General features: G+C 37.9%; 1 protein-coding gene across 1 annotated transcript in view; it reads right to left on the bottom strand.

Annotated features, from left to right (window-relative positions):
* Positions 1 to 13,982: 13,982 nt before the first annotated feature.
* Positions 13,983 to 22,765, bottom strand: part of tbc1d22b (TBC1 domain family, member 22B) — a 94,114-nt gene continuing 85,331 nt past the window's right edge. The window contains exons 12-13 of the mRNA XM_079827305.1: positions 21,428 to 21,523; positions 13,983 to 14,448 (exon numbers count right to left, since the gene is read on the bottom strand). Of these exons, the coding sequence (XP_079683431.1) occupies positions 14,320 to 14,448; positions 21,428 to 21,523 (225 nt within the window). The 3' untranslated portion in view covers positions 13,983 to 14,319. The remainder of the gene's footprint in view (positions 14,449 to 21,427; positions 21,524 to 22,765) is intronic.

Raw genomic sequence — 22,765 nt, forward strand, 5'->3', positions numbered from 1 at the left:
AGCTGGTCATTATCACACAATAAACGGTGACCAACCTAAATGAGTTCACTGGCAAAAATACCTGGCTGACTGTACATTATCCATCCTGTGAAAGTAAATAAATAAATGTTCATTACAGCATGAAAAACAATTGGACTAGCAACAATAAAATTACAATATTAATTTGACATTTATTTAATTCATTATTATTCTGCTTACTGAAAAAGAAAAAGGTTTTTCTTTTCTTTCACATTCAGCTCTGTCATTTAACAGGTTCTTGTTCTTTGAGATATCATTTTGTTGGAATTTCAAAACTGTAATAAAAAAAAATGTTATTACACGTTCTACTCTCTCAATGTGCTACAAACATAAATGGAAAATCATTTAAAAAATGAAAAATATATTTCAGGAATATTTTGATGTTTATTTATTTACCAAGTAGTCACTCAAAAAAAATGATTTGTCTTTTATAGATGACATTTAAAATATATTCACTTTGCTTAAAAATATGGCTTAAAAAATTGTCACAACTTAATTGAATTGTGTTCAATCAACTTAATATATTTATAAACTGAAGTTTACTTAAAAGTCCCATGGCATGGATTTTTTTTATTATTTTATAATGTTTCCTGTGGTGTACTTATATTGTTAGTATGGTTTTTACATAAAAAAGTCATAATTTAGAAATAAAAAGCATTTTTCTATTCTGATATTAGCCCTTTGGCTTGAATCAGTCCCTCCAGAAAAACGCGATTATGCGATCGCGTGATTTAACGCATTATCAGCCAAAGTCCGCATATTCATGCGGGGGCCGCATTTTTTCAAATACGCCGCACTTTCGCCGCATAAATTGCCTATTTCCGCGTGCAAAATATGCGGGGCTATCATGATTTCATAATCCCCGCATTTTCGTTGCAAAAAAAGTCATATATATTAGCAGAAAATTGAAAAATTTTCGTTTACTTCACACAAGAGCCGCCATTTCCCCCTATTGCCATGGGAACGTTTTGAAGTGACGTGATTACCCGACGCGAACGTCATCGAAAAGCTTCAAACCCCGTGGAGAAACCATAGATACCGGTGAAACAATGATGAAGCACAAACTCCCATTGGCCAACAAAAATAACAGCAAAAGAGCAAAGCAGTTTCCCTGTGTGCTGACTGATTTCAAAACACAGCATCATGAAGCTTTGAAGCGTTATGAATCAATGAGTCGATTCAGCGGTTTGAAGCGTTATGAATCAATGAGTTGATTCAGCGGTTTGAAGCGTTATGAATCAATGAGTCGATTCAGCGGGTTGGATCGCCAAAGTCACGTATTTCAGCAGTTTGACACTCGATCCGAATCATGAATCGAATCGATGATTCATAGCATCATGATGCTGTGTTTTGAAATCAGTCATCACTATATAAGTCGTTATTTAGTTTTTTTTGCACACAATAACTATTATCGTCGCTTCATAAAGTTATTGTAGAACCACTGTAGTGAGATGGACTTTGTAACGACGTCTTTAGTAGGCTACCTTTTATGGGTCTTGAGAGTGTACATTGTGCCAATGGAGGCCTTTCTGAGCCATCGGAATTCAACTAAAATATCTTAATTTGTGTCCAACAACATAAAGGGAAGTCATTAATGACAGAATTTTCATTTTTAGGTGAACTAACCCTTTAAGAGATTGGAAGCACTCAAATGTCTGTTTTGTATAGCGACAATTTTTTCAGAAGTTGTAGCATATTCCTTTTGTAAAGCTACAGAACTTGATTGACTAAATGTTTTGTAAATTTGAGCCATTATTAAGGTCTTCAATAAAACAAGATGAGAACTTAAATATTCCAGCACTTTCTGTGATGTAGTGCTTTTTTTATCTTTCTCATCAACCCGCAGTTTTTGCAAGTTCCCGCAATTTTATCGCATAAAATTGCATAAATATCCCGCATTTTTCATCGCATTTTTTAAGAAAACGTGCCGCATAATCAAGGATTTTTGCCTGCAACAATCACAAAAAAAAGCCGCATTTTTCTGGAAGGACTGTTGAATGCTCTGTTTGAAGGGGCGTGTCTGCTGTGAGACTTCAGTGAAAACGCCCACTGTTGTGATTGGCTGAAATCTTTGCATTTGAAATGAATATTAGATTATGTGGCGGAAGGGGCGTGGTTTAGCGAGATCTCCATGCACTGCCAGAAAGAGAGACGGACTGCCTGTTGACCAGAGAGACGGAGAGCTGGAGGAAGATTGCTGAGAAAGTTTTATTGTACAGAGTTGTTGAGAGCGCTGTGAGCGGGAGTTTATTTTGTTTGTATCTGAGAGTTCTGAATAAACACGAGTCCCAGTCACGCGACCTGTCGTCTTCCTTTTTCTACGAACTTTGTACCATGTGGAACCCCTCTAAACACCCTAAACTAAATTTTTTTACCATCACAGCCGTCGAGATTAACTAATCGTCAAAGTGTTGACTATAGCATTATTTGTAGATCTATTCCTATCACATGAAAAGCTGCAGTGATGAGCAGTGAGTACACAGGCAGTCTGTTGATCTCGTCATTGCAACGTGTTATCTCTCAAAAAATGCTTTCACCACAACTAACATCAAACACGACATCGATATGAATACAGTAAGAGCTTCGTGCAGCATAAAAGCATCATTCATTATAACGGTAGTTTGGGCAAGTGTGCAGATACACTCACGACGTGTGATTGACAGCTCCGAACATTATAAAGAGTGTGTTCTTTGATTGATCTCTAGTTTAATCACAATTTAAATAACAGATTTGTTTCATGCTACTAAGAGAAACGATGTGAATTTGATCGTTTAGTCACTGGCTTGATTCACGGATGCATAAACGATTTAGAAAGAAAGTCTGTGTGAACTTGAATGATTAGCTACACATCAGAAATCACTGATCACAGATCAGGCATTAATGAACACTGTTACTCACTGTTTGTGGCGGTGCTGTCGAATCCATATCGTAAAAGCCTGTGCTGACATTGCGAGTAAAATAAACAGAATCCATTTTCTCCAAATTCTCTGGGCGGGTAAAGCAGAGGAAGGGGAGGTTACCTTTCCCCGTATGATGACATACAGGGAAGATTCTAGATCTGAGCTCTCATTTTCTCAAAGGCAGAGCAGGACAACCAGAACTCGGTTTACACCTATCAAAATGTCTAGCCACTTGGGGACCATATACAGGCTAGGGGAACTCATATTAATGTTAAAAAACCTCATAAAATGGAAATCATTTGTGTTAAAACTACATTAATCGTTTTTGTTGGCAACTAATGGGCAGTGGATCTGTAGTTCCCAGCATGCTTTGCAAGGGACTGCATTAGGAGAGTAAATTTAGGGATTCAAGTGTTATTTTATGTTTTTCTGTAAAGGGAAAGATGTTGTAAGGTAATGTTAGTGTTTAATGTACAGTTATGTCGGACATTCAGAGGAGTTCTGAACTGTGTGGTTACCATTACGCTGAAGAGTGGCGCCTGTGCTTAGTCTGTGGGCACTCAGTGATCTATGCTGTTCTATGTCTAGAGTGACACCAGTCTTTACTTATATTTTCATGATATACATCGTTTATGATGATGAATGAAACTTCTTATAGTTGATTTTCCAATTAAATGTTTTTAATTTAAGTTTGACAAGTATAGAGACAGAGCGACATGCGCCATAATCTGAAAACCACGCCCACCGGGGACGACGACGACAATCTAATGCTCTCCATTGACTTTGTATTGCGTGAAGTGGCTTCCTTGTCATTTCTGACTCATAACAAAACACAGAACAATGTGTAAAAGCTGATATGTGACAGAGTGTAAGGCAAACAAGCTAAAAAAACACAGAATCAAAAACACAGAAGTTTTTGTAGGCCGTTGACCCAAAAAAAGAGCATTTAAAGACACAAAAGTGGATACAGGCAATTGAGACAGTTATAAACACGTTATATTACACTGAGAACTACACCCACTGGAGAGGAACGTAATCAGCGACAGGAAATATAATATATAAAACTGACATTTGGATATTTGACTTAACAGTGACAAAATGTTTACTGCACACATAGGCATACTGAGTGTCAGGATCCCAAAATTGACCCATTGTTCCTGCTGATGCACTTCTGTCTCGTTAAACGCTCGTTTTTTGGGGTCGGCAGCTTATAAAAACTTACTTCTGTGTATTTTTTTTAGCTTGTTTGCTGTACACCCCGTCACATATCAGCTTTTGGACATTGTTCTGTTTTCGATATATAAGTCAAAAATGACAAGGAGGTGCTACACCGCAATACAAAGTCAATGGAGAGCGCTGGATTGTTTCCCCACTGGAGTGGGTCGTGGCCTAAACCTCCGTCTCTAAATAAATATAATTTCAACTGTATATGTTAACATTTAGTTGTACCAACTCAATTACATTGTCCCAAAATGTTTTGGACTAACTCCAATTACATTTCATTGCATGAATTAGTTTTTTATGAGTTAGGGCTATTAGTTTGTCCAATGAGTTATTTATGTGAGTGTAGTAATGTCAAGTCAGCTCTTCACAAAATAAAGCCCATTAAGGCCTGTTCACACCAGCGCGTTAAAAACTGTCCGACCAATGAGATCAGCGCTTCTGTTCACGTGCCTGGAGCTGCTGAAGTTACAGTAAAACACAACTTGGTGGCGTTCAAGCACAAAACGGTCTTGCCGAGCACACATTGATGCGACAAAGAAGTAGTAAGTAGACAAAGAAGAAGATGAGCTGATAATGCTGCTTGCAAGTTAGCAAAAAGTGTGTGAATGGTTTTGGCCATTGACATAATATGTCTATGGTTTTGGCAAGCACGTAAATACTGTCTCTCTTCTTCTTCTGTGTGACAAGCGAGTGTCAGAAGCGTAAAGTGCCGCAGCATCACCTTGTGTACTGGGTGCACTATCTACTGAATGTGCACGTTCACTCGGCGCATCGCCAGTGAAAATCGCTTGGGTGTGAACACTCAAGACGTGCCGAAAAACGTTACAAAAAAAGCTGACGATAAGCGCACGCGATATTCGTCCCGGCCTTAAAGGAGTTTATTTTGTAAAACTAACGGCTGACCTATCCTGCGTACCACATAAATAAATTATTTATAAATTGCTTAATATATATCTTTTAAAAAGAAAAATTGGCCTAGGAACAAAAAAAACAGCAGTATTCATTATTATTATATTATTATTATTCTGAAAACGTTACTGAAAAATATTTCTCTCTCGCTCTCTCTTTAAAGTCCTCTCACATCCAACTCTGTGTATTTTACCGGTTTCTTATTCTTTGTGATATGAGAGATATGAAATCACTGGCGTAAGACATTGGTTTCTGGATAAGCAGTCAGATATACAGGATATTTAACGACGGAACACTGCAACTGACCAATCAGAATCAAGCACTGCATATAGCCATCAATTATTAAAAGTAAGCTGTATACTAGGGGTGTAACGGTACACGTAATCGTATTGAACCGTTTCGGTCCAGGGCTTTCGGTACGGTGCGCGCGTGTACCGAACGGTTATGAATGCAATCTTTAACAGTTAACAGTCGGCTTGTTTAAAACGCGGAACACACTTCAATCCGAGTCCCCATATGAACATATTGAGTATTCAGTCCATTTTATCACGAAATTCAAACGATAAATGCCGTTTAACGCTCTATAATGTGACATGACTGATAGACGCGTATCAGTTCAACTTCAAGCGGAAGCGCGCGGCGCGCGAGTGAACGCGATCGTCTCTTCTAAAGAATAAACATAAATTAATATCTTAAGGTATGTTGAGGATACATTACAACTTACTGAAACGTATCATATGTTGTGTAATCGCTCCATCGGTGTTTCAACCGCGGAAAGACAATAAAACAGCTTGTAAACAATGTCGTGTAGAATTCGTTTACCTCAGAAGTCATTCAGTGTCCACAGCTGAGTTCACTAGAGAGATTAACTCTTTCACTGAATACATGCACTATATTAGCCTATATATTCATTATATTAGCCTATATTCATTATATAGCCTACTACTTAGCCTGTTAGTGATGTCTTGTTTAATGTATGTTTAAATAAACCTGTCATGAAAATTACAGCCACTAAATGATTATATTTCAACAACGAATTGGAGAAAAAATAATAATAATTCGATTTAGAAGTTAATGCAAAAACTGCCTTATGTGAAGCGAGTGTTGATTATTATATCTAAAAATAAATAGCGACTGAATTTAGGCTAATAGTTTGGGCTCTGTTGTTAATCTTTAATAGCAATATGCAATAAGGGCTCCCTATATAGTTTACAGCATTATCTTTAAGAAACTTTTAGTTATAACTGAATTCATTTAAGGACAGACACAATTATTTTTCATTAAACCACTGTTGAATAAAAATTAATAAAAAGCAATTTTGTAAAACTGCTGTACCGAATCCGTACCAAACCGTGACTTCAAAACCGAGGTATGTACCGAACCGTCAGTTTTGTGTACCGTTACACCCCTACCGTATACTGTCGGCCGACTCCCCCTAAAACCTATCAACCATCTTTATGTTGCTGTGATTAGCCAGCATTGGTGATAATGATACACATTTTTTTTTTTTAAAACACTGTGGTGGTTATTAATAATAAATGCAATTATTTATGGCACATTTGTGTTTTTCTTTATTCTATTCTCAGTTAATGCCTAAAAAGTCAACCCACCAAATCTTGCGGTGTTCTGTCTGTGTCTCGTTGGTTGCGTGCCGTTACCTTCGGTGCGCTCCAACATGGATCCCCCTAAAGCAGAAAGCTGCTGATGTGTAAAGGCCAAACATTTCACATAATTCAAAATGACTCATTTAGAAATCTTCCCTCGTCATTTCTCACGAGGACAGCGTTCCGCAGAGGCCCAAAACACTTTCCCTGCCAGTCCATCAGCGTACTCGCTCTCAGTACACTCTCTCTATGGACTTACTTACGGCGTGTCTGTGAAATCACCTTTTGTCCTTTGGTGTCTTTCCCCCACCCCCTAAGTGTCCTGATGTTTGACAGGACGGCTAAAAATAAACGGCCAACTGCACAATTAGCTGTTTTAATGTCCCATAATTCCCCCCTGAAATTCACAGCATCCTGGAATGGCCATCAACACCTTGAACGGAACGGTCAAATTGAATAATAAATGTTTAATGCTGGTTCGGTCGCAGTCAGTCAACAGTCAACAGACTGTAGCTATGGGCAGGGAGACGACGAGGTCATTAACCCTGCTATTTGCTTAACAAGCGCTAATTACAGCTGACATTTCCACAGGGCGCTTCAGAGCGTCAGCTGCCTGGACTCATCAAGGGGACACGGTCATTCTTCACATGCGCGCACACACACACACACACAAAATAATGAAATTAAAACAGAGTACCAACAGTTTAATAGAATCCAAAACTCAAACACACAGCAGAAAACTCCCACGTTTCTCTCTTTTCTTTAAGGCTAAAAGCAGTGGACTACAAAAGCACTGATTAAGCAATAAGAACCCAATGACTCGAGGATTTTGGCATTTTGCGCAGTGGGGAAAACAACACAAATAAAAGAACAACAGAGATCTGGCATCAGGACGCACAATGAAGCTGCTACAGAGACTTATTTGCATTGCAAACTGTGAACACAATCATGACGCTATGAGCCGCATAAACCACAGTACTGTTCTTCCACATCTACATTATCATAAAACTGCAACAAAAAAAAAAGAAGAAGAAAAAAAAACTCTCTCCACAAGTAGAATGACTAATACAAGGAGAAGCACCATTTCTATTTGCAGACCGAAGGCAAATATTTGATCCTAAAATTATAGAGTACATTTTGAATAAATCAAAAAAGAACAAAAGCATATCTTTCAAACACAGCCCCCGTGGATGGAACGGATAAATGAAAGGAGGAATGATTCCAAGCGGAGAGCCCAAAATGGAGAGATGGAAAAAGCATTGGAAGGAGACAAATAACTTAAGACGTAGAGGACATGTCTATAAATAGATATGGTGGCCGTACCGGCAGGGCACACACTTTTTCTTTTCTTTTCTTTAAAAAAGAAAGAAAGCTATGAAAACAAAGGGGAAAAACATCAATTCTATTAACCACAGTTGACTCGCTCAAAATCAAAAGGCCAGAGTAAAAACACAAAAAACAACAATTATATGAATTCATGAACAACATGACTCGGTTTACACCTGGTTGCGTTTTGATCGATTAGATCACAAGTAGACGAAGGAGACACGTTCTCGTTTTAATCCGTCTCTTTTGTCCACTTTCAACCACTTCTGTCCTGATTCATTCAAGGGGAGGGTCTATGGCCGGGTAAAGGTATGGGCTTTTTCATATGGAAAACTTTTGTTTTCGCTTTCCGTTCTGCTCTGATAGCCGTAAGACCAAACTGAATACTGTGAGTGTGTGTTAGGGTGCGTTCACACTTGTCATGTTTGGTTCGATTAAAACGAACCCTGGTGCGATTGCTCGGTTAGTGCGGTTCATTTGAACATATGTGAACGCTGCCATCCGAACCCTGGTGTGCACCAAACAAGCGGACACAGACCGCTAAAAAGATGGGTCTCCGTCCGCTTCCAAACCAACTCTGGTGCGGTTCGATTGATATATGAACGCAACACGGACCAAAGACGTGTAAACGAAAAAAAAAAAACGGGACATGATATCACAAGATGCGACGCTACAAGATTTGACCACACGGAAAGATCGGTGTATCCAAAATGAGTATTGGGCAAACGTGGAGCAACGAGGAGGTAAAGTGCCTCATCAATATATGCAGATCTGCGTTTCTGCACAATGGAGGAAATCCTGCCGCTGTTCTGAATGTTTTGAACATTTTATAAGCACCCTTTCGTGAGTTCTCAGCTGGTAAAAATAAAACCATATGTACATGCATAAAATTATGGTGTTTAATCCAGCACACAGCATTGTTTTGAATGTTCGGTAAGCAAAGCTCTGTCGCGAAATATACGTTATAAAAGCCGACCAATCAGGTTGTGACCGTATCCCTATGCCTTTGGTTCGGTAACTTTAGGTTTGCTGTTAAAAATGCCAGTGTGAACGCCAAGCGGGACCAGGACTAGATGTTTTGTTTTTTGGTCCGGACCAAACTACAAGTGTGAACGCACCCTTAGAACCCAGGAATGGTGAGAGAACATTGTGCTTAGGGTTGGGTATCGTTCACATTTTAATCGGTATCGGTACCTGAAATTCGGTACTTTTGGGATGTTTACATCAATAACTGTAAAGAACCTGTAAGTCATTTATAGAAGTGTTATTGACATTATGCCAGAGCTGCCCTGGTCTCTGTCTGCCATTGTCTGTGATGTTAATATACTGTAATATTTACTAGTAAATAGTAGGTTACTAGGCACGTCATTTAATTCATAAAAACAACCATATTGTTATTTTTTTCTTTTTAATTTAATTTCTATGAAAAGATTTCCCACAAATTATGTGTTGTGTATTTTCTGGTAATCAAATCAAGACAAAATACAATAATTGAATTTATCTTTTAATTTAATTAAACTTTTTTTGCAAACAAAGTACTGCACAAGTTAAGTACTGTACTGGTTAAAATTAAAACATGAAGAACATTTTTAATTTATCACTTAAAGTTTTGATAATTTGGTAAGACTTTACAATAAGGTTCATTAGCTAACATTAGTTAACTACATTAGTTAACATGAACTAATAATGAACTACACTTATAAAGCATTTATTTATCTTTGTTAATTTCAACATTTACTAATGCATTATTAAAATCTTGTTAAAATTAGTTAAAGCAGTGTGAACTAACATGAACAGCTGGATTTTTATGAACTAACGTTAACAAAGATTAACTAAGGCTGAACAGAGGTGTTGTTCATGGTTAGCTCATGTTAACTAATGCATTAACTAATGTTAACTAATGCATTAACTAATGTTAACTAATACAACCTTATTGTAAAGTGTTACCGATAATGCATTATTATTACATTAATGTTAGAATTATTATTACATTGAGACGCATCTAAATTCTACTGTACGACAGTAATATATTGGTCAAGTGAAACCGAACTTTTATTTTGACCGGTTGCCGTGAAGGCCTTTGAGTTTCTGTGTGTTTATGACATGACGGTAGATTTTCTCAAACGACACGGTAAAATGCTCATAAAGTGACTCTCGGTGGCTCTGGAGATGACGTTCGTGCGTTCATGTCCTCATATGAGGCAGAGATGGAAACATGTGACCGTCACGCGCGATTCCGAGCGCGTGTGAGGTGAACCGTGCGTATACGGCATTAATTCGCACAGAGACACGCAGGATTCGTATTTAAATAGGTTTTTAGCGGTTTAATATTTACAGACACTATGGCACACTTCATGTGCACTTTCGGTCTTGTGGACTTACAATGGCGAATGTCTATTAAGTCCACGAGACCGTAGGGTGTCCCATTTGTCATTTGACCCCTTTGCGGTCGATATGCGCCCACGATGCACACTTCTGCCGAACCCGCACTGATGTCAAAGTGGCGTTACGTCATGAAAGTGAGGACTCATAGGAAGGCCGCGAGGGTTTAGGGTGCCACTTGGGACAGGGCCTATGTTTACCCGTCAGGTCAGTAGGCGGAGAGTAGGTGATCTTTTGTGGCTGTTTGAACACGAGCGTCTACATTATGAAAGCAATCCGGTCTAAAGTGGACAAGCTTAAAATGTTTTCACCTGTATTTGGCTTCGTCCACTTGTGATCGCATTGACAAAAAAAAGGCTTCTTAGTACCAGGTGTAAACAGGGCCTAAGATTCACAATACAATAATACTCATAATTTGTGCCATAAGCAGAAGAAATCATCATAAACCTGTGGTTTAATGTGTACTTGCGAAAACAGGGTATGAATGCACATGCAGGAAAAAGGCAACAGATGTAATACAATCAGATGTGTCTGAGAAATCCATAAACATTCATGATAAAAGATGCCCAAACGTGTAAAAGTCAACATGAAATGGCATTCGCAACCAATTTAAGTGGAGCAGAATATTCCAGAAAAAATGCAGGGTGGGATATTAATATTTTATTCATCAGGAATTGATTGGATGATAGAAAGTGAGCGTTACATATTGTACTAAGTATGAATCTGAATGCAAATGCGACTGGGAAGGACTACCGTGTTTCTGAAACACCATCTGTATCATCATGCGAGATCCTGAAACGCTATCCTCCTTCCTCAATAAAGCCATTGTATTGGTCGAGACAGCTTTATGGGTCTCTAATAGAAATGAAAGAAATTTGCCTTTACAGTGTACTCTCAGTTGTTCAAAAGGGGCTTTTTGGAGGACATTAATACTTTTATGCAGCAAGGATGCATTAAAAAGATCAAAAATAGCAGTAGACTTTTAAAAATTGTTACAAAGATTTCTATTTCAAATAAATGTTCTTTTTGAACTTTCTATTCATCAATTAATTATGTTCCTTGAGCAGCAAATCAGCATCTTAGACTGATTTCTGAAGGATCATGTGACACTGGAGACTGGAGGAATGATGCTGAACATTCAGCTTTGATCACAGGAATAAATTACATTTTTAAATATATTCAGATAGAAAACTGCTATTTTAAATTTTAATACTATTTCAAAATATTACTGCATTTTTGATTAAATAAATGCAGCCTTGGTGAGCATCTTACCAACCCCACATTTTCGAACGGTAGTGTACAGTACTTACAGCAATTGTTTAAAGGGACAGTTCACCCAAAAATGAAAATTGTGTCATCATTTACTCTCCCTCAAGTTGTTCCAAACCTGTATGAGTTTCTTTGTTATGCTGAACACAAAAGAAGATATTTAGAAGAATGTTTGTAACCAAGCAGAGAGAGCAACTATTGACTACCATAGTAGGGGAAAAAATACTATGGTAGTCAATAGTTGCTCTATCTGCTTTATTACAAGCATTCTTCTAAATATCTTCTTTTGTGTCCAGCATAACAAAGAAACTCATACAGGTTTGGAACAACTTGAGGGTGAGTAAATTATGAAAGAACTTTCATTTTTTGCGGTAGAACTATCCCTTTAAATAGCAAGAGCAAGATGTAACAAGTTCCACTTTTGATAAGGCATTGAGAAAGGGTGATAAGTCTCTGTACAAGAGCCAGACATGGTGTCTGATGGTCAAATTCACCCTTAAGAGCCTTATCCATTAGCCTAAGTGAGATCAGCAGAAAAGAAAAAAGACTGAATCTCAATGTGCACCGATGAATCACAGACGATAAGACCAGCAATATGTGTTAAGAAAGTAAACGGTGTCCATTTTGATTTCATGTTGACTTAAACAAATTTGAACAGATCAATAGATTCGTTATAACAATCAATTCAAACGTTCATGACATTCAAAAGACTAGAACAGGGAGCTAATCTGTAAATTCACTCAACGCGTCTCATGAATAATTACTGCCTCGTCTCCTCTCCAGGGTCAGCATTCTCAACCCTCGTCAATAAGTCACCCTTTCATTAGCACACTTTCAAGGGGTGACGAGCAAACAAATTATCTCTGGAGTGAATATCAGCTCATTAAAAGTATGCAAAGACATAAACCTAAACCTGACAAAAAAAAAAAATACATTCCAGTTCACTTCAAAATAAGCGTGCAGCGCCGCAAATGCAAAAATAGATTGTAACAGTGAGACCGTACGGCGCAGGTGGTTTCAAATGTCACTGAGGGATGCATAAGGACAGCAAGCCGACAAAATGTACGTTATCCAAGCGTTTAACATCAGCAAACTGCAAATCCTCCACAGCGCTGGGCTAGAAGTTCAACGGCATCGCTTTTAACCGATGCTGACACCTTCTTCGAATCAATACACTCCGTTTGCTTCAATAATTAAAGCAGAAAGACACTTATTTAATTTATTATTCAGATTATCCATGCAGGGTTTTGGTCCGAGTTATGATGATTAGAGGTTTTAATGAAAATGTTTGCTTTCGAGAAGTCCGAGAAAATCATTTCGCATTACACGCTAATTTATAAAGATCACACATCTACTTTGGAAAGATTGAGAACTTGAACAATTAATCACCGATCAAAACGAATCCGCCAGAGTTAATAAATATACAGAGAGGTGAGACAAGGGTTCAGAGGGAACAGGGAGATAATCAGATCATCTCCATCTGATTAGCATGAACATCTGCATAATTCGGTTGCCCTGGGAGATTAAACGGACGTGCGGATGGTAGATGCCTTTTCACAGTGCTTTGAGACTTCATCTACTGTTCTTCAACAGTATTTAAGATTATGATTTGTGCTGCTCGAAGCGTGTCTGCCAGGTATTACCCATCCACGCTCCAGTACCACACAGTGAAAGCCAAAACCGTTCAGTCCGTCTCTAAGCCAGTAGGACTCCAGTCCTGTGGTCTCATATCACACCGATTCATTCCTTATAAAGCCACATTAATATTTCACTGCGGTCTGATTCAGTCGTCTCCGCTGAAACGTTACCTCAGTAGTAGTCGAACGCTTATAATAAAGCACTGTAAGTACCAATTGTCTATGAAATAATTGTGCGAGAGCTTCATGCGCACACAAAGCCACTTTAAAAGATTAGATTCTCCTGTTTGATTGTTAAAATTCACAGTCTTGCGATTCTAATAAACGTAAAAGCCCGAAACAAAACCCAAACGCATCCTCTGGCGGTTGCATATTGATTCTTTGAATCCGTAATGCTTGGCTGAGTCTCTTGAGAAATGACCCTTTACGGCTGCCATAGTTTCATGTATTGCAGAGCTTCAATAACGCCGCCTCTGAGTGATTACGAACGGGGATCGACCCGTGTACCTGCGTGTGGTACAATCAATGTCGCAATGAGCAAAAGGTCTGAGGAGATCACATTATGGACTAATAACACAAAACAAGAGAACACATGGGGGGAAAAAAAGATCTGCCACAAAATAAAAGCGAGAGAGATGATTTCTCCACATCTGAGGTAACAAATGGAGGAAGAAGCGGGGAAGCCTTCGGAAAAACAAACTGCTAGTATGTCATGTCCTTCTGTTTTTATTCTCATACGCTCACACAAGCGCTTTTCTTTTCCTCAGCGCTTGGCATCTCGTTGTCAGTTATCTTCTGAAGTCATCTGCAGGCAAATTGAACTGTCAGCCATCAAGATCGCAGTTTTTTTCCCCCCACAAAATATGTTTTGTTCGTGGTTGTTTACACCGTCTCATTCTGGACTGTGAATGGTAACAGACGATGACACAAATTTGACGTCATTGGCGAAAATTGGTGAGCTCTAACTTCACTGTGTCAGATTAAACCGAGCGAAGAAGTGTCGTTGTTAGGTCGGATCATCGTCTGGGTTTGGGGTCCGGTTACGGGTTCTCATCTCTTGTAGTGGCTCGGAGCGTCGGCGAACATGTATTTGAGTCTGTAGGCCTCTGCCAGAAGTAAACCCACCTCTTCGTTGCCCCAGTGTATCGTGGGAAGGTTCTGCAGGAGCATTAGCAGGCTCTGAAATGACATAAAACACATTTTAGTGGCTTTTAAAGAGCTCCGTCAATCAGCTGGTAGCTGCCGTCCACCTTGAAAAATACTGTTTCCTGGCTATTACCTACTCTTTTTTTGCATTTTTACTGTTCTCAACTGGAAAAACTTGTAATCACGGCATGATTACAATGTTAGGATAATGTGATTCATGATTGGTGCTGCTCTTAGGTCACTGCTTGTGTGTTTAGCATGTGTGTGTGTGTGTATGTGGGTTTTTTCCACCACCTACAGCTGCTGTAAGTGCACAAGAACAGATCTATCGTAATCAGCTTCACTCTGTGTAAGATCAGATCTTGGGTTCTTTGGTCTGGGAATTTTAGCGCAGTAGCATACAAGCTGAAAATCATCGATTTTCAAGTTGCTAACTGCCTTTGAGCTTTGGGATAAAAAATAAATAATGGTGCTCATCTCAACAGCCTATATATCTTTATATATTGACAGAATAGTCTGGCATCACATCACATGTGTGAGCATGAATATAAATAATATAAGTAAACTTAAAGGGATAGTTCACCCAAAAATGAAAATTAGCCCATGATTTACTCACCCTCAAGTCATCCTAGGTGTATATGACATTCTTCTTTCAGACGAATAAAATCTGAGTTATATTACAAAAATCCAGGCTAATCCAAGCGTTATTATAGCAGTAATAATTGCTCTGTTTTTGAAGTCCATAAAAAATGCATCTGCCCGTCAAATAACGTGCTCCACGCGGCTCTGGGGTGTTAATAAAGGCCTTCTGAAGCGAATCGATGCGTTTCTGTAAGAAACATATCCATATTTAAAACTTTATAAAGTAAAGTTTATGGAAAAAGTGTTGAAAGGTCCTCTGCCGATCGAAAGACTAACGCGACCAGGTCCGCTCGTCATGACGTCACATACGCATCTTGAGTTTCACTGTCAACACTTTTCCACGGAAGGCGATCGGCTGAAACTTTACTTGATAAAGTTTTAAATATGGATATTTTTCTTACACAAACGCATCGACTCGCTCCAGAAGGCCTTTATTAACACCCCGGAGCCGCGTGGAGCACGTTATTCGATGGACAGGTGCATTTTTTATGGGCTTCAAAAACAGAGCAACTATTATTGCAGTTATAATACATGGATTAGCCTGGACGTTTGTAATATAACTCTGTGTCCGTCTGAAAGAAGAACGTCATATACACCTCGGATGACTTGAGGGTGAGTAAATCATGGGCTAATTTTCATTTTTGGGTGAAATAACCCTTTAAGAGACTGATTAAAGATGTTCAACATGCTTAAATTGACCTAAAACCAATACAGCATTAACCAACAATGGTTTCATCTTGTTTTGTGTGATTTATAAACGCTGTGCAAATGCACAGGTGTCTTTGTTCAATTCTCAGGCACAACAATAAATGAGTTTCTGTAAACAGAAGCTCATTTATCAGTAAATAAATGGAGAAACACCTCAGTAATTTATTTATAAATCAAATCCAGATGGGACATGTGCGGTCTTTGTATGGGGTAAACGAATAACTATCGAAGCTCAACAAGTCTGAAATATCACCTGAAACTCAGTCAGAATTGAGAGATATCAAGTCAGAATTGGGAGATATAGGGCCCTATTTTAACGATCTGAAGTGTCAAAGCGCGAAGCGCAAGTAACTTTGTGGGCGGGTCTCGGCGCTGTTGCTATTTTCCCGGCGGGATAAATGGCTCTTGCGCCCGGCGCAAATCTAAAATGGGTTGGTCTGAAGTAGCTTCATTATTCATAGGTGTGGTTTGGGCGTAACGTGAATAAACCAATCCGAGCGTCATCCAACATTCCCTGTAAAAGCAGGTGCGCAAGTTCCATTATGGATTGCTATTATTATGGCGTATTTACCAGGCGCACGCCAGGAGCGGTTCACAGCCGAGGAGACTGATGTGCTTGTAAGAGCAGTGAAAGACAGAGAAGTGAAGTTGTAATGTTGTACATTATGGTAAAGGTGATTTCACAGTCATTTTTTTTTCAGTCTTTCAGTTTTTTCAGTTTTTCAGTCGATTTTTTTTCCTGGTTCTTGACGGACAAACCAATTTGTCAGATGTCCTTATATACATATATGTCTTGCCACTATTGGGCAAACAGGTCTTATCCTTAATTATTATAATTAGCCTGAATCATTTGTAAGCTAGATTTATGACTATTTTTTAACATCTTCGTGGCACACCACAATGATTTCCGTCATCTCATGTGTTAATATTTTTTTAGTGTAACAATTTATGATTTGCAAAAATAACTGTTGCATCTGTGTAGGTTACATGAGCAAAGTGTATGCGCGTTGTGCACGCTATACATTATGGTCAAGCATGCGCCCTTAAAATAGCATAATGAACAACGCGCAACGCGCCACTGACTTTAGACTAGGTTTTTTCTGGTCAGTGGCGCAATTGTTTAATGGAACAGCAAAATAGCACCAGGGATTGTTTGCGCCGGAACACGCCTCCTTTTTTGCGCTGAACCGCCCAGGGAGCGCAAGTTCATTCACTAGTTTAGCGACGTGCTTCTGTGGAGGGAAAAGCGCACTTTGCGCGGGTGCAAAATAGGAATGACACATGCGTCGGTGTACAAAGTCAATTGCGCTGGGTGCAAGATAGGGCCCATAAAGTCAGAATTGTGTGATATAAAAGTCAGAATTGAGAGATATAAAGTCAGAATTGAGTGATATAAAGTCAGAATTGTGAGATATAAAATCAGAATTGTGAGATATAAAGTCAGAATTGTGAGATATAAAGTCAGAATTGAGTGATATAAAGTTAGAATTGTGAGATATAAAGTTAGAATTGAGTGATATAAAGTTAGAATTGAGAGATATAAAATCAGAATTGTGAGATATAAAGTCAGAATTGAGTGATATAAAGTTAGAATTGTGAGATATAAAGTCAGAATTGAGTGATATAAAGTTAGAATTGTGAGATATAAAGTCAGAATTGAGTGATATAAAGTTAGAATTGTGAGATATAAAGTCAGAATTGAGAGATATAAAGTCAGAATTGTGAGATATAAAGTCAGAATTGAGAGATATAAAGTCGGAATTGTGAGATATAAAGTCAGAATTGAGTGATATAAAGTTAGAATTGTGAGATATAAAGTCAGAATTGAGAGATATAAAGTCAGAATTGTGATATATAAAGTCAGAATTGAGAGATATAAAGTCGGAATTGTGAGATATAAAGTCAGAATTGTGAGATTTAAAGTCAAAATTGTGAGATATAAAGTCAGAATTGAGAGATATAAGTCAGAATTGTGAGATATAAAGTCAGAATTGTGAGATATAAAGTCAGAATTGTGAGATATAAAGTCAGAATTGAGAGATATAAAGTCAGAATTGAGAGACATAAAGTAAGAATTGAGTGATATAAAGTCAGAATTGAGTGATATAAAGTCAGAGTCAGAATTGAGAGATATAAAGTCAGAATTGTGAGATATAAAGTCAGAATTGAGAGATATAAAGTCAGAATTGTGAGATATAAAGTCAAAATTGTGAGATATAAAGTCAGAATTGTGAGATATAAAGTCAAAATTGTGAGATATAAAGTCAGAATTGAGAGATATAAAGTCAGAATTGTGAGATATAAAGTCAGGATTGATATATAAAGTCAGAATTGTGAGATATAAAGTCAGAATTGAGTGATATAAAGTCAAAATTGAGTGATATAAAGTCAGAATTGAGAGACATAAAGTCAGAATTGAGAGATATAAAGTCAGAATTGATATATAAAGTCAGAATTGAGAGATATAAAGTCAGAATTGAGATATAAAGTCAGAATTGAGTGATATAAAGTCAAAATTGAGTGATATAGTCAGAATTGAGAGATATAAAGTCAGAATTGAGTGATATAAAGTCAAAATTGAGTGATATAAAGTCAGAATTGAGAGATATAAAGTCAGAATTGTGAGATATAAAGTCAGAATTGTGAGATTGTTATATCTCTTACGATCTTATGTACGGTTAAAGGGTTAGTTCACACAAAAATGAAAATAATGTCATTTATTCCTCACCCTCATGCCGTTCCACACCCGTTAGACCTCCGTTCATCTTCGGAACAGAAGATATTTTTGTAGAAATCCGATGGCTTAGTGTGAGTACAGTGGTTCAATATTAATATTATAAAGTAGGGTTGGGCGATGTCCCCTAAATTGGCAGTTGACGATGTTTACAGTTAAACATCGTGATGGTCGATGATATCGTCGTTTTTTTGGAGGGGGGGGGGGGTTAATTAGGTTAATAGGTTGATAATATACCATATTTCTTTACATAAATACTATTATCTACTTAAAACTATAATTTCGTTATTTTTACTAACCCAAATAATGACTAATCCGCTAGTTTGCACGTGAGGGGGAAAAAATTGGTTCCTTCCACTTAAGAGTTGAGCTCTTTTTATTTTAATATATCTCTTTACATAAATACTATTTTCTACTAAAAAATTATTTTGTTATTTTACTAACCCAGTGTTTTGTATGTGAATGCTGTTTCGCGTGAATATTACCACAGGAGTGAAGCACAATCTTTGTTTAGCCTAGAAAGGATATAATGGTCAGAGCGCACTTTTTTATTCTGTTTTGCGATCTGGATCTGGTCACTCGATTTTCCGTGAATTTTAATAATAGGCCCAGTCCATTTTATCCCAATGGACATGGACATCTCGTTTCTTTTCCAAAATCTTCACTCACGTCACCATTTTCGCAGGGGATTATAAAAGTTTCTTCCTTTCGTTTGCTTATGATTAAGTCTATTATAACTATTCACATCCTTTACTGTGGTAAAGTATAAAAACACTGTGATGAATACCTTTTTACTTCAAATTTTATTTAAAACAGTTTGTTCTTGTTATTAAAATTGGTAAGGCGCGTCAAGTTTGGTTTATTTGAATAGCGCATTTCACACACGCACCAGTGATTTTAGTTTAGTTTTCTCTGGCAGTGAATAATCAAACATTGCCGAAATGTCTTGACCTTGTGGAAGATAAAATCCGCTCTTCAGACCTTTTACAACATCAGAAGAAAACATGAAGATGAAGATATTTGAAAAGGTGTCTATCCAGCTTGTGTCCCATTCCTCTCAAAGCGCAGAGCGGTGTATATGACGCATCTTTGCGGGGAAATAGTATGAATCAAATATTTTTCTAACTAATATTTAATTTTCTTATATTCTTGAGGTAACCATTATTTACAAAAAATCGTTTAAATGTTTTATAGGCTGTGTTGTTTGACTGACGGAAGTGCTAAAATAAACACGCATGCATGGATGTTTCAGCCTCAAATGATTTCAAGATGTGGGCTATATATATATCTGGCATAGACTACAGTATTTAAAATAGCATTTATGCATTAGTTACATTCTCAATTTAATTTACAGAGCAATCCCTGCTACGTTTTTAGTTTAACTAATACTATAGAAGAGGATTAGTGTGTGTCGCACTCACAACAGGGGCGTGGCATCACGATGGTGGCGCTCTATCGTGATGTCGGTCAGCCATCACGATACACGATGATATCGTCCATCGGCACAACCCTATTATAAAGCGACGATAATAGTTTTGGTGCGCCAAAAAAACCGCTCCGAAGCTTCATGAAGCAGTGTTTTGAAATCGGTTATCACTATATAAGTCGTTATTTTGGGTTTTTTGGCCCACCAAAAATATTCTCATCGCTTTATAATATTAATATTGAACCACTGTACTCACATGAACTGATTTAAATATGTTTTTAGTAAATTAATGGATCTTGAGAGAGGAAATGTCATTGCTGGCTATGCAGGCCGCACTGAGCCATTGGATTCCAACACAAATATCTTCATTTGTGTTCCGAAAATGAATGGCACACCGAGTTCCTACGGGTGTGGAACGGCATGAAGGTGAGGGTTATTATTTTCATTTTTGGGTGAACTAACCCTTTAAAGCACCAGACGTCTGTAGTGACATAAACATCTGTGATGTTTGGTGAGAAAATTTTTTAAATATTGAGTGGGCTCCAAAAATCTAAGACTACAATGAAAATTTGAAATGCAGTCTAATAACAAAAACCCTAAATAAAGTTTTAGGATGTTGAAAATCGAATATAAAAATTAAACATTTAATGATAAACATTCAAATGTTTCATAAAAAAGTGTTACAAAAAAATATTCTTAATGATAAATTAATTTTTTAGAATAAAATATTAATATGAATATGTATGTTATATATTATTATTTAAAATCAAGTAAGGCAATCTGTGACTGCGATCATGTGAGATTTTTAAAATATTTTAGACAAATATTTATATTAATAAAATAAAATATATTAAAAATAATGTATTGTTATTCTTATTTCTTTATTTAATTTTAATTAAGATTAATCATTTTAGTATTAAATATTCGATCGCAATCACAGATTTTCTCAACAACTACCAATATTTATAAATATTTTATTATGAGTAGTAGCCGTTTTTAACAATCAAATCAAATCAACAAATTTGTGAAAGCAATCATGTGAACATGATCATCAGTCCATAGATGATTAAATGTGATTATTTTAATGCATTGACAGCCCGAGTATAAACGCATGCTCAAATAGCTGTTCATCAAACCCGGCCTGACAATGAGGCAAATAATAAACGAGAGAATCAGAGATGGAGCTGAGGCACGGAGATCCTTCGAAAGAGAGGGTGAAAGAGCGAGAATGAAGGCGAATAACAGAGCGCTCTCGTTTCGCGGGCGCTGAGGTGTGGTGAATCCGCTGGTCTGTGAAATTCGGTTACAGCAGAGGCTGCTCCATTGGAGGGCCAATTATTCTGATAGTCTTGGGGTAAGTGACGGCCGGGGCGCTTTCAAGTGATGCATGAATGTGTGGAAAGCGCTCGGCAGACACGCAGACGGTTACATGTAAACGACGGACGCTTATTCAAGGAGCCCAGCGGCCGTGACACACATGACACATGGAGGCATATCGGTACCTGAAAGTCCACCATGGAGAGGATCTCTTTACGCCATTTGATGAGGAAAGCGGCGCACACGTAGAGGTGGAAATGTGAGAATCCCTCTGACTCCGCCTGAGGATCAAGAGCAGATGCATAAGTAAGCAGTCATTAAGCAGATGATTATCCAAAGTGACATACAGCACACTTATTACAGAGACAACCCCCGGGGTTAAGTGGCTTTCTCAAAGGGCAAAATAATGATTGCTCGAGGTTTGCTCCTTGCAGGGATTGAACCAGCAACCTTCCAGTTACCAGTCTTGAGCTTTAAAGCAATAGTTCATCCAAATTAAAAATTATTCACCCTTGTGTTGCTCCAAACCCATATAAGCATCTAAAGCGTGGGTTTTGTCTACATGACCATCTTAAAAGCTGTTTTTACTTTTTCCAATGGACTTTATTAAATCTTCACACATTTTTTTTCCTCTTGCAACAGCAGTTAATGAAGAAACAACATGAACGTGTCACAAAAGTATGTGCCATATGCGCTATATATAGCCTTTTTATGTCATAGAGCTCCAGACTAGCATTTGAGAGCAGTAGCAGCGGTGGCACTAAGACTAGATAGAAATGCAAGTCATTATTCACCATATTTTGAGTATCAATGATATCAAAACAGGCCATTTTTTAATAGGAACATAAATGAGATTTGAGTGCAGTTTTCAACAATGATGTACTTCACCAGCATTTTTATTGTTAAAGGGTTAGTTCACCCAAAAATGAAAATTCTGTCATTAATTACTCACCCTCATGTCGTTCGAAACCCGTAAGACCTCTGTTCATCTTCGGAACACAAATGAAGATATTTTAGTGTAAAGCTGATGGCTGAGAAAGGCTTCAGATAGGCCTCCATTGGCATTCAGTACATTTACACTCCCAAGACCCATAAAAGGCACTTAAAAAGTTGTTACAAAGTCCATCTCACCACAGTGGCTCTACAATAATTTTACGAAGCGACGACAATAGTTTTTGTGCGCAGAAAAAAATCTAAATAACACCTTTATCCAACTTGTTCTTGTCTTCCGTGTGTGCCTCCACGACGCATGCGCGAGAATATGACGCAGATCCGGCGTTCGGACACATGACCCAGAGGCAATTTGATTACAAGCAGAGGAAGACGCGCGTGTCTAAGCTGTTGAATCAGGGTTTCCGTTGTCCGGTAATTACCGGACATTGGCCGGGAAAAAAATTTAATGTCCGACAAAATTAAATCTTTTCGGTCAAATTGTCAGATTAAAACTGCCTAATAATCCCGGCCCCGCCCCCCTAACACAATCTGAATCGACCGTTTGAAAGTTTTTAAACAACATCGCATGT

This window comes from Gobio gobio (genome assembly GCF_949357685.1).
Source record: "Gobio gobio genome assembly, chromosome: 10".
In the NCBI taxonomy this organism is placed as follows: Eukaryota; Metazoa; Chordata; class Actinopteri; order Cypriniformes; family Gobionidae; genus Gobio; species Gobio gobio.